Source organism: Lutra lutra, chromosome 17 (genome assembly GCF_902655055.1).
Source record: "Lutra lutra chromosome 17, mLutLut1.2, whole genome shotgun sequence".
In the NCBI taxonomy this organism is placed as follows: Eukaryota; Metazoa; Chordata; class Mammalia; order Carnivora; family Mustelidae; genus Lutra; species Lutra lutra.
In genome coordinates, this window is record NC_062294.1 from 34,730,559 (window position 1) to 34,744,702 (window position 14,144).

Consider the following 14,144-nt stretch of genomic DNA (forward strand, 5'->3'; position numbering starts at 1 on the left):
TCCTTATATAGTTGTGAAAATAGTAACAGCTTTGTCCTGTTCTTATACTTTTTGTTTATTTAAGTAAAGAATAGGAGTCAGCACTTTTGCGTTCAATTAAATGTTTCCCTCCAAAATCTGTACAATTACACTGTATAAACCTGGTAAAAATTCCTGATTAGTAATTAAGTTCACTTTTTAAATAGGACAAGTGGAGGAGGGAGGAAGCTGAGAGCAACTTACAAGGCTACTGATGGCAAATAATCAAATCTGCAATGTTAATATTCTCAGGCCATTACACTATATATTCTATATGCACCCTGCATTTCCTTTAAGTCATTAGTTAGAATAAATCCTGAAGCAAAGAAAAATGTTACTGAGATAATACCAAAATTTCAAAATAAGACCCCTGGGATTACCAAATTATCTAGATGCTCTTAGCACAATATACAAGTCCTACTGTCAAGAGAAAGTAACGAGTTTTGAAAATTGTCACAACTCCATCAACAATAACAAAGTAACTATCAAACATATACTATCAGGGAAGCTTGGTAGGTGAAACAAAAGCAGAGCAGTTAAATAACACAAAGTTTAAATATAACTTTCTTGTCCAGGTCCAAACTAATGGAGCAGAGCCCTCTCCCAATCTCACAGAACAGGACCACCTCACTTAAAAAGTAGGCATTGGAGAGTTGTAAGTTAACAGAAGACTACTGGAACTAAAATGGACTTCCCAACAGCCCAGTGAGATTAGGACCGAGAACTGACCACAAACTGGGTCAGATGACATGGAGAGAGGCTAAATCAATGGGAATGCATGTTCTCCTCCATTCGTTTCACTACGGAATTTCCAAAAAGGATTCTGATGAAAGAATTAAATCAAGAAATTCAGCTTTAGTTTGTTTGGTAAAATAACTCAACTAGAAGGGAATGTGGTCATGCAAACATGAAATAAACTAAGAAATAAATTTACCAGCATAGTAACATTAACAGCTCTATGAACAGTAGTTAAAAACCTGGAAACAAACCATATACCCATCAACAGGTAAATGGATAAACAAATTACTAATCTATGTAGCAACATGGACAAACCTCTAATTATGCTGAAAAAAAAATCAGAAAAAAAAGGTGTACATACTACATCATTCCCTTTTATAACATTTTTTTTTAAAGATTTTACTTATTTATTTGACAGAGAGACAGATCACAAGTAGGCAGAGAGGCAGGCAGAGAGGCAGGCAGAGAGAGAGGGGGAAGTGGGCTCCGTGCTGAGCAGAGAGCCAGATACGGGACTTGATCCCAGGACCCTAGGATCATGACCTGAGCCGAAGGCAGATATGAACTAATCTATAGAGGATGGGGATTTGGAGGGAAAGATGGGAGGTAGGGATTACAGAGAAGCATGAGAAAATTTAGGAGGGGATGGTTATGTTTGCTATCTTACTTATGGTAATGGTATTACAGATACACATGTTAAAACTCGTCAAAGTGTATGTATTATGTATGTACAGTTCACTGTTTATCAATTATACCAAAATAAAGCTGGAAAATAAAGCAAATAAGGAAAAAAATTATTGCTTCTAAACAACTGCTTCTATAGTTCAGCAGTGCAACCTAATTTAATCTAATGAAAACTTATAGATTCTCAGAATTTAAGAGAAAACAAAATGTGAATTAGCCTTTTAATTTTATACACAAACATTCAAACAGAGAGAAAAACTTAAAAACAAACTAAAATCTAGAGAATGGGATGAATGGAAATTTATAGAGCATCACTGAAGAATAATTAGCATAACTTAGAATGTACCTGCTTTCCACAGTAAGAGCCTAAGAACTATTAAGAGGAATGAAATCTAAGGGTTGTCAAAACAAAAGGAAGATGATCAGGCCAATTTCATCTTAATACTACCTAGCCGTGTACATTAAAAATGTGTTAAGATGACCCTGGGACGCCTGGGTGGCTCACTCAGTTAAGGGTCTGACTCCTGATTTTGGCTCAGGTCATGATCTGAGGGTTGTGGGATTCAGTCCCACATTGGGCCCTGTGCTCAACAGGGAGTCTGCTTAGGATTCTCTCACTCTACCTCTGCCTCTCCCCCTGCCTGTGCATGCATGCATGCACTCCCAAATAAACAAATAAATTTAAAAAATGTGTTAGGTGATCCTTTCAAAAAAAAAAAACTAATTAAAAAGGAGTTATTTTGAGGAAAGAAGCAACATGGTGGAAGAGTATGGGATCTCATCTCATCTGGTCTCTTGAATTCAGCTGGACCCCTATCAAACCATTCTGAACACCCGTGAATTCAACCTGGGATGTAAGAAAAGAGTTGCGGAATTCTACAAATAGAAAAGTGACCAGTTTTTGCAAGGTAGGCAGTGCAGAGAAGTGAATACGAAGGGATATATCTGAAGATAAATGGTGTGGGGATGGAGGAACTGTAAGCAGGCTACTGGAAAGTGATATTGCCCCAGAGTGCAAAACTGGAACTTTTAGAAGTCTACTCCCATCAGGGATATTCCTGCCTGAAAGGTGCTCAGGTGGCGAAGCGGAGAAGAATCCTAGGTGGGACAGTGTGGTCTCAGGATCCCCGGGGCCACAGAAAGAAAGGGGGTGCCTGAGCCAGCAGAATTTCCAAGCACTGGAGTGGGGAAACTGGCTACGGTCAACAAGCCTGGGAGTACACTCTCAGCTTGGTTTGCCATAAACCACAAACCACGGCACAAGTGGGCAGCCAATCTCCATTTGTGGGCCCTGCAAGTGGGAGGCCCACAGCAACCCTCTTCCCTCCCCCAGGAGGATCAGTGCAGTTGTACACTACAGGAGTCTGCAGAGTGTGGCATACAAAAAAACACAGACTGCTTTTCCCTGAGGGTTTACTGAAGAGAGGGGGCTGTGACCTTTTAGCTCTGGGGCTGGAAATTAGGGTACCACCATTTTTATTTTCATCCTCTAAAGTGGTGCAGAAAGCCTTCAGGGAGCAAAAGCCACAAGGAGCAACCCGAAGTAGCTTACACTGAGCCCAGCCCTCTGGCAAAGGGTGGTACAGCACCTCCCTCCAGGAAAAGACACCTGAGAAATCAGTGCAGTAGACCCCCCGACCCCCGCCCAGAAGACCAGCTGGAACATCCGGAGAATACCAAGTTTACAGAGCACAGAGAACTGCAAAAAGTCAGGGGGAAACAGTACATAGAATTCAAGGGTTTTTTTCTCATGATTCTTTTACCTTTCCGTTTAAAATTTTTCTTTTCTTTTCTTTTTCCTTTTCAACTAGTTTCTTATTTTAATCAACTCTTTGTTTTTAAGTCTTTTTTTAACTTTCACTTTTACATTTATATTTTATAGATATAGTCTTAATTTTCAGCTTCCTTTCACTAAATTCAATTTTATTTTTGTGTATATGCAAGTTTTGCTTTCTTTATAATTTTGGCATTAGTGTCTTCTAACAAATAGACCAAAATACACCTAGGACGAAGTGGATCACCCTATTTTGTCCACCTGGGAGATTATATTCTCTCTTTTTTCCCTTTTTTTTTTTCCTTTCTGTTTTGGTTTCTGACTTCTTCAGCTTTGTCTAGTGTATATTTTGCTTGGGTCGTGGTTGATATTTTTGATATGTTCTCTTGTCCATCCATTCTTCTCTGGTCAAAATGACTAGAAGGAGGAATTCGTAACAAAAGAACCAGAGATAATACTCTGTGCCACACACCTAATCAATATGGACATAAGTAAAAAGTTAGAGATGGAATTCAGAATAATAATTATAAAGTTACCAGCTGAGCTTGAAGAAAGCATAAAAGACACTAGAGAAATCTCTTCATGCAGAAATAAAATCTAATCAGGCTGAAATTAAAGATGCTTTAACTGAGATGCAGTCTAAAATGGATGCTCTAACAGGTATGGTAAATAAGGCAGAAGACAGAGTGACAGAGAAGACAAAATGATGGGAAAAGGAAGGAATTTGAGGAAAAGAGAGAAAGAGAGCTAATGGACTCTGAGGGGAGGCTTTGAGAAATCAAGTGGTATCATAAAGCTAAACAATATTGGCATTATTGGTGTCCCAGAGGAAGAAGAAAGAGAGAGGGCCAGAAGGCATATCTGAGTGAGTCATGGCTGAAAATTTCCCAATTCTGGAGAAGGAAAAAGGCATTCAAGTCCAGGAGGTACAGAGAACCACCCTCAAAATTTGATAAAAATAGATCAACACCCCAACATATAATAAGTGATGCTTGTAAATTTCACAGATAAAGAGAAAAGTGAAAGCAGCTCGAGACAAGAACTCCTTAACCTACAAGGGTAGGAACATTTGACTGGCAGCAGACTATACACAGAGTCCTGCCAGGTCATAAAGGGCTGGCACTAAATGAGAAAAACATCCAGCCAAGAATACTATATCCAGCAAGGCTGTGATTCAGAATGGAAGGAGATATAAAGAACTTCCAGGGCAAACAGAAACTGAAAGAATATGTGACCACCAAGCCAGCCCTGCAAGGAATATTAAGGGGGGATTCTGTAAAGCAAAAAGAGACCCCAAGAGTAACATAAACTAGAAAGAAACACAGACAATCTACAGAAACAGGGACTCTACAGGCAAGACAATGACACTAAATTCATATCTTTCAATAGTTAACTCTGAATGTAAATGGGCTAAATCAAAAGACACAGGGCATCAAACTGGATAAAAAAGTAGGCATCAATATCCTGCTGTCTGCAAGAGACTATTTTAGACACAAAGATGCCTCCAGATTGAAAGTGAGGAGGTGGAAAATCATTTACCATGCTAATGGACCTCAAAAGAAAGCTGGGGTAGCAATCCTCATATCAGACAAATTAGATTTTAAACTAGATTGTAGTAAGAGATGAAGTGGGACACTATATCATACTTAAAGGGTCTACCCAACAAGAAGATTTAACAGTTATAAATATTTATGCACCTTACTTCAGAGCAGCCTATTATATCAACCATTAATAACCAAATTAAAGAAACACACAAATAATAAAATAATAGGAGGGACTTCAACACCCCATTCACAGCAATGGAGAGATCATCTAAGCAGAAGATTAACAAGGAAACAAGGGCTTTGAATGAAACACTGAACCAGATGGACTTCACAGATATATATACAGAGCATTCTATTCTAAAGCAACATGTGCACATAGAACTTTCTCCAGAACGGATCATGTCCTGCATCACAAATCAGATCTCAACCAATACCAAAAGACTGGGATTATTCCCTGCATATTGTCAGACCACAATGTTTTATTTTTTTTTATTTTTATTTTTTTTAAGACCACAATGTTTTAAAAACTAGAATTCAAACACCAGAGGAAATTTAAGAAAGAATGCAAACACTTGGAAGTTAAAGAGCATGCTACTAAGGAATGAATGGGTCAGCCAGGAAATTAAAGAAGAATTTAAAAAACTCATTGAAACTAATGAAAATGAAAACAGAGCTGTTCAAAACCTTTAGGATATAGGGGATATATTCCCCCAAGAGGGAAGCATGTAGCAATACAAGCCTCTCTCAAGAAACACGGTCTCAAATATACAAGCTAACCTTACACCTAAAGGAGCTCGAGAAAGAACAGCAAATAAAGCCTAAACCAAACAGAAGAGGAAAAACAGTACAGATTAAAGCAGAAATCAAGGAAATAGAAACCAGAAGAACAGTAGAACAGATAAACAAAACTAGAAGCTGATTCTCTGAAAGAATTAATAAGATCAATAAACCCCCTAGCGAAACTTATCAAAAAAAAGAGAAAGAAAGGGAGAGGGAGAGATAGAGAGAAAGGACCCAAATTAATAAAACCATGAATGAAAGAGGAGAGATCACAACCAACACCAAGGAAATACAATTTTAAAAACACATTATGAGCACCTAATGCCAACAAATTAGGCAATCTGGAAGAAATGGATGCATTCCTAGAAACGTATAAACTAGCAAAACCAAACCAGGAAGAAACAGAAAATCTGAACAGACCATAACCAGCAAGGAAATTGAAGCAGTAATCAAAAATGTACCTAACCCTAACCCACAAGTGTTCAGGGCTGGATGGCTTCCCAGGGGAATTGTACCAAACATTTAAAGAAGAACTAATACTTAATCTTCTGAAACCGTTTCCAATAACAGAAATGAAAGCAAACTTCTAAACTCGTTCTATGGGGCTAGCATTACCTTGATCCCAAAACTGGACAAAACCCCACCAAAAAGGAGAATTATAGGCCAATATCCCTGATGAAAACGGATGCCAAAATTCTCTCCAAAATACTAGCCAATAGGGTCCAACAGTACATTAAAAGGATTATTCACCACGACCAAGTGGGATTTATTCCTGGGCTGCAAGTGTGGTTCAATATTAGCTAATCAATAAACGTAATATATCACATTAATAATAGAATTATTATCATTATTATTATTATTATTATTAGAATTATATAAAGAAAGGACCAGAACCATATGATGCTCTCAAAAGATACAGAAAAAGCATCTGACAAAATACAGCATCTTTCCTGATTAAAACTCTTCACAGTGTAGGGATGGAGGGGACATATCTCAGTATCATAAAAGCCATATAAGAAAAGTCCACAGAAAATATAAATTTTAACATGGAAAACCCAAGAGCTCTTCCCCTAAGTTTCCCCAAGGAACACGACAGGGATGCCCACTCTCACCACTCACTGTTGTTCAACATAGTACCAGAAGTCCTAGCCTCAGTAATCAGACAAAAAAAAGAAATAAAAGGCATTCAAATTAGCAAAGAAGTCAAACTCTCACTCTTCTCAGACATACTTTCTGTGGAAAATCCAAAAGATTCCACCCCAAAATTGCTAGAACTCACAGGAATTCAGCAATGTGGTAGGATATAAAATCAATGCACAGAAATCAGTTTTATTTCTACACACTAATTAGAAAGAAGACAGAGAAATTAAGGAATCACTCCCATTTACAATTATATCAAAAACCGTAAGATAGGGGCGCCTGGGTGGCTCAGTGGGTTAAGGCCTCTGCCTTGGGCTCAGGTCATGATCCTAGGGTCTGAGGACCGAGGCCCGCATTGGACTCTCTGCTCAGCAGGGAGCCTGCTTCCTCCTCTCTCTGCCTGCCTCTCTGCCTACTTGTGATCTTTGTCTGTCAAATGAATAAATAAAATCTTAAAAAAAAACCCAAAAACAAAAACAAAAAAACCATAAGATACCTAGGAATAAACCCAACCAAAGAGGTAAAGGATCTGTATTCAGAAAACTACAGAACACTCATGTAAAAATTTGAGGAAGATGAAAAGAAATGGAAAACCATTCCATGCTCATGGACTGGAAGAATAAATATTGTTCAAGTATCTATGCTATGCTACCCAGAGCAATGTACACATTCAATGCAATCCCTATCAAAATGCCATCAAAAATTTTCACAAAGCTGGAACAAATAATCCTAAAATTTGTATGGAACCAGAAAAGACCCCAAATAGCCAGAGGAATGTTGAAAAAGAAAACCAAAGCTGGTGGCATCACAATGTCGGAATTCAAGCTCTATTACAAAGCTGTAATCATCAAGATAGTATGGTACTGGCATAAAAACAGACACACAGATCAATGGAACAGAATAGAGAGCCTAGAAATGGACCCTCAAGTCTATGGTCAATTAATCTTCAACAAAGCAGTAAAGAGGATCCAATGGAAAAAGGAGAGTCTCTTCAATAAATGGTGCTGGGAAAAATTGGACAGCCACATGTAGAAGAATGAAATTGGACCATTTTCTTACAGCATATACAAAGATAAACTCAAAATGGACAAACGACCTAAATGTGAGACAGGAATCCATCAAAATCCTCGAGGACAACAGAGGTAGCAATCTCTGCAACCTTGGCTGCAGCAACTTCTTGCTAGACAAGTCTCCAAAGGCAAGGGAAACAAAAGCAAAAATGAACTACTGGGACTTCATCAAGATAAAAAGCTTCTGCACAGCAAGAGAAAACAGTCAATAAACAAAAAACAAAAAGGCAACCTATGGAATGGGAGACGATATTTGCCAGTGAAGTATCATACAAAGGGCCAGGATCCAAGATCTACAAAGAACTTATTAAACTCAACATCCAAAAAAACAAATAATCCAGTCAAAAAATGGGTGAAAACATGAAAAGACATTTCTCCAAAGAAGACATCCAAATGGCCAAAAAACACATGAAAAAGTGCTCATATCACTCAATATCAGGGAAATACAAATCAAAACCACAAACAGATACCACTTCACACCAGTCAGAATGGCTAAAATTAACAAGAGAGGAAACAACAAATGTTGGCAAGGATGTGGAGAAAGGGGAACCTTCTTATACTGTGGGTGGGAATGCAAGCTGGTGCAGCCACTCTGGAAAGCAGCATGGAGATTTCTCAAGAAGTTAAAAATAGAGCTACCCTAAGACCCAGCAATTGCACTACTAGATATTTCCCCAAAGATATAAATGTATTGACCTAAAGGGGTACCTGTACCCCAATGTTTATAGCAGTAATGTCCATAATAGCCCAACTGTGGAAAGAGCTGAGATGTCCATCAACAGATGAATGGATAAGGAAGATGTGGTATGTGTGTATATATCATACATACACACACAGGAACACTACTCAGCCATCAGAAAGGATGAATACGTACCATTTACATTGACATGGATGGAACTGGAGCGTATTATGCTGAGCGAAATAAGTCAACCAGAGAAAGACAATTATCATATGGTTTCACTCATATGTGGAATGTAAGAAACAGCACAAAGGATCATAAGGGAAGGGAGGAAAAACTGAATAGGAAGTCATCAGAGAGAGAGACAAACCATGAGAGACTCCCTCAACTATAGGAAACAAACTGAGGGTTGCTAGAGGGGAGGTGGTCGGGGGAATGAGGTAATTGGGTGATGGGCATCAAGGAAGGAACGTGATATGATAAGCCCTGGGTAATATACACAACTGATGACTTACTGAACACTACATCTGAAACTAATGGTATTATATTGGCTAATTGAATCTAAATAAAATATAAATAAATAAAATACAAATCTAAATTAAAACAAAAAAACAAAGATAACAGACAGCATATAGCAAACAGCATTTCTAAAACCACACTATCCTCTAATATACACTTGATAAATGGTCATCTAAAACTGTGATTTGGAAAAAAAGAAAATTTAATGTTGCTGCTTTAGGATAGAAAGTGTCAAGAAAAAATGTAGCATATACATTAGAAACAGAAAAGATTAATACATTCAATTTAGTGTTCAATGTAAAGACACTGGGAGGAGGAAGAAACAATCAAACTAGATTCAAGTTAATGCATTAGGCTGTTCCTCCTGAGATCCTTGTTGAAAAAACTTTGTAGCATATGAGATCACATATGTAATGCTGCCTTTAAGGTAAAATTACATGTTTATGGATTAAAAATGGCAAAGTCCAACTGCAGTGCTCCTTTAGTTCCCCACCCCTCCCAGAAAGGTTCTTGCAATTAATTGTATTTTCAAAATACCTTATCATTATTATAAATAATATCTTACTTAATAACTTGTATTATACAAATAGTATATTAAGTAAGATTTATTTATTGTTTTATTACTTTATTATTTGTTTATTTTATTACTTTCTTAGTTTTATTACATTCAGGGACTATATGGTCATTTTCCATGGAATTTAGAGCCTTCTAAATCACATAAGGGCTTGACAAGATTTATATTTAATCTGGATTATGTATTCTCTTAAAAATAAATTTGATGTATAACACTGTTTAAGAAAAAAAAAAAAAGGAGCTATTTTAACCTTAACATTGTCCCACCATAGTTAATTTAACAAGAATGTGCTTCATTTCTAGGAGGCAAAAACAATTTTTTTAAGTTCTCAGTACTGGAAGGGATGGTCCTCTGTAGGTTAATAGGAAAGTATTTTTTAATATTAAAAATTCAACATCTGGAAATCTGGTTTGTATGGCACATCTTATGTGGGACATAAATGTGTGTTTTAGAGGAAACATTTAAAAAAAAAAATCTGTAGTACTTTCTTAAATGTAGGGATTTTACTAGCCAGGATAATATATCTTTAAATTTTCAAAAGTCAACCATATGGATACTCCTATGCCAACAGCAGTTCAGGCAATCAGTCTACTGCTGAACTCAGTAAACCTTGTGTGTAATACCAACCTGTAATACTAGCCTGTCCAATAACAGAAACAAGTGCAAATAAATGGTTCTAAGAATTATGAGAGTCAATGGTGTACATCTCATCCCAAGAGAAAAGAGCAAATCCATAGGAAAAGAAAAGTTTTACTGAAGGACAGAAGTTAAACTCACTGGATAGGCTTTTGTATGAGAAAAACAAACTTCAAAATGGTACAACTGCTCCATTTACAGCTATATATAACTATTTCTTTAAATATTAATGTTCATTATTGACTGAATACTGGTATTAGGAAACACATCAACAATTACAGAAAATCCTATTTTCTCCAAAATCAGGCAAAAGGCACTTTCATGTAGCACCTTCTCTTCCTGTTTGGTCCCAAGACCTAGATGATACAAGTTCAACATCTAAATAATTTGTTAGAACTACAGTAACAGTAAGATAATAAGTGGTGAGTATTTCAACAGAATCATGAGCTTTCTGAGTAACATTCAGACTATAAAAAGGTCTTATTTTGTTGGCTTACCAGTTGTACTTTTGTTCCAAGGAAGTTCCACCATAAGTTCTAAATAATTTCTAGTCAGAGCATACTCTGGCATTGACTGAGGCATTTTTTTGAGTCTGCGGGGAAAGAATACATAGCAAAAATGTTCCACAACATAGAAGAATTCCCTAAAAACACAAAAATCCAGCATCTGCCTTTCTGGGGTCAGATATACTATGCATATTTGATTTAAAAAATCTGGAAATGTTTTTAAAAATCTGGTTATTTTGTTTTGTAACGTACTTATGGAAAAAAAAACTAAACAGATACCTGCAAACGGGGGGGGGGGGGGGGGGGGGGGTTAACAGAGGTGAGGGATGAAACACTGTATCTAATTCTATCCTTGAAATATGACCTTACCAGTATCAGTATCTCACAGTGGGAGTCTCAAGTCACATTTATCCATTAATATACCTATCATAGTAAGATTTAAGTGCTTAACCATGCATAACACAATAATTATATATTTTTTGTATCAGAGATGAAATCAGCTCATCAAAGCAAGCTTATATCAGATATTTAATTAAAAATGCAACTCCCATAATAAATGCAGTGTTTAACAGTGTTCTGCCCACAACAGATGTTCTACATTAATGCCAGTCAATATAAAGTATTCCAGAACTGCAACTCACATCCTTAACTGCGAGCCTGAGAAAGTCAAGTATTTAGTTACTGAGCATTCACTTAGGTTCATATAATTCACTAATAAAAGAAAATGCAACATAGTTATACTGTGTCAAGTACAGAAAGAAAATACTGGTTTTCTATTTAACCCTGAGATTATCCATATACCCTATGCTGTCATAAGGTTTCTGTGTACTTTACCTTATACAAAGAGAAACTGACAGTCCCTGCCCTCTAGAGTTTACAATCTTTTTTTCTAAAGAAGAAAAAAGTGACATGTGAAGAACATGATAAGTGAACAAACACTGTGTCGAAACAAAGTACAACCTATTCATTAGACAACAAAAAGGCAGTTAACAAGAGTGGTCATGTTTGACAGTATACTATAGGTGGAAGAACTGCACCACTTATACACAGCAGCTGAGAAAAAGAGTTGGGACACTGGTGTTAATTCAGCAGTATTAAGAGTGTTTTAAAATCAGATTCTGGTTGAGGAATGAAGAGGGATAATCTAAAGATTCCACAGATCACAGCTATAATCTGAGAATTTGGAAAGCCATGAAAGGTAAAAATTGACATTGGAAAGATAAAATGAATAGAATGGTCTATACCTACATTAACCATAAGGAGAAAGGTTAAAGAACATAAAACAACTCAGCTTTCAGTTTGTGATCCAAAGAAGACTCAAGTTTCCATGAGTAATTATTCCATGAGTAATTTTCTAACATTAATATGCAAAATGAAAATACCAACAAGTGAATAGTTTCTTTTTAGCGTCAATTTACCTTTTTATCTCTTTAACACAGACCTTATGGGCCTGCTCTGGCATACTGGATGTTCGTATTTTTCTCTCTAGCATGACAATGTCATCATTGTCTTCATCCTCATCATCATCTTCTAAGGCTCCTGGGATGTGTGTAATCCTCCTAATAGGACGTATTGCTATAACCTAAAACAGAAAGTAGAAGAGTAAAACGGTGTGTCAAGATAAATTGGAAATGAGGTACCTAGTCACACACAAGGTTATAACTGGTGCTGATTAACACTTTCATACAGTCTATATCTTTAGGAACTAAGTTCAAAATGATAACTAAGAGGCACAAGCACATATAGAAGCAGCAGAATTTCAAGAGTGGATCAACATAAAGTGGACATTACTTTACTATATGCTTATACTATAAAATGAGAAAAAAATTCAAGAACTGGCTCTAAAAATAATGAAAACATCTAGGACTATCTTTCTTTGAGCCACTACTGCAGTCACTACTTTCTTTATTATATTACCATTTAGTAATTACCAACAGAATAAATTCCACTTTCCCTCCTACATTATAAAATTTCTAACATCTTTAATGTTTCTACCATTGACTCTATTCTCGTTTATCCCCCACACATAGAAAAGTCTTCGTCCTTTCAAAATATTTCATCTTACCTAGGTCCCTTTCAGTTAACTACACACTCTTTACTTCCCTTTTTCTGATGTTCTGCTTTTCCATCAAGTGGCTTTGACCACCACTTCCCTTTCCTTCTTAAGTACTTAAATAATCTGTATTTCATACTTTCGCTTTTGTCTCCATTATGTTGAAATTGCTCTCTGAAATCCAACAACCATCCTCTTTGCCAACTCAAATGGCTTTGTGTTCTCTTTCTCCACAACTTCTCTATCATATTTTAAAACTTCCAAAGTGCTCTTTTGAAATTCTCAACTCAACAATATCATGAATCAACACCAGCCATCACTGGAGCAAAATGACAGGTACTTCATTTAAAAGCATGGCTATTTATTTTTTTAAACTATTATTGTTATCTACTTAATACATTCAAATATAAAAAGTTAAAGACATAATGCAGTATATAAAAAAGCAATTTTATAGTAACAGAAATAGTGAATCTATACCTTTATCTACATAACTCACTGGCAGAAAAAATAAATAGTCTGAAGTATGAAAAACTGAAACTAAAAAAATTTTCAAATGAGAGTTTTAAAAAGCACATCAATTATTTCATTATTGAGACATAAGTAATTTTTTATATAATCTTTTTCTCCCAGCTACTAAAGAGTGCTTTTCAACTCTTAAGGAATAGGCAGAGAAAGTTTTAGGCCTAACTCCAAATATTATCCTCTGATTCCTACATTTTCATAACTATTGCCTGTTTGATCATTTTCTGAAATGATTTTGAACACCTTTCTATTTAAGCAGTAGGAGTATTTTGTTGATAACAGCTGGCAGTTTTCTGTGCCTCCCAACACAGAGTGTGCCTTGCTTTGTCTTTCTGCACAAAATGTATAACTAAATTAATGATCTGATCTCAAATCAGAAGTAATTCTCATTTCTGCTGTTTGTTTGAAACAGAATCATGTCCTGAAACAGAAACACCAGACAGGCTACTCTTGCCTCTGTCATTCTCCTCCACCCTGCTTTAAGGCTCCTTCCTTAGTCCCACTGGTGAGGAATCCATCACCTTGCTCTTCTCTTTCTACAATGTATTCTCTTTGATGAAGGAACACTTCTATATTGATGACCATCAAATCTCTAACATTATTCTGAACCTTCGACTTACTTTCTAATAGCCTTCAGAGGCCTGTCATTTCAACTCTGCCCAAATCAAAAGTATGTTCCTGATCTTAACTCTGCTCACATATAACAAGAGTAAAATTGATAGCTCAAGGGAGACTTCAGACAGACCCCATATAAATGTAATATATGATAATGAAGCATCACAAATCAATGGGGAAGTGAAGAATTACTTGTAATAGTGCTGAGTTAAATAAAAAGCTGTTTGGGACAAAATACAAATGCTATCTTCACGTTAGGGCAAAATAAATTACATATGGATTAAAGAGTTAA

General features: G+C 36.4%; 1 protein-coding gene across 1 annotated transcript in view; it reads right to left on the reverse strand.

Annotated features, from left to right (window-relative positions):
* LONP2 (lon peptidase 2, peroxisomal) overlaps window positions 1-14,144 on the reverse strand; it is a 131,022-nt gene that overhangs the window by 101,097 nt on the left and 15,781 nt on the right. Inside the window, exons 5-6 of the mRNA XM_047712356.1 lie at window positions 12,081-12,244; window positions 10,654-10,748 (exon numbers count right to left, since the gene is read on the reverse strand). Of these exons, the coding sequence (XP_047568312.1) occupies window positions 10,654-10,748; window positions 12,081-12,244 (259 nt within the window). The remainder of the gene's footprint in view (window positions 1-10,653; window positions 10,749-12,080; window positions 12,245-14,144) is intronic.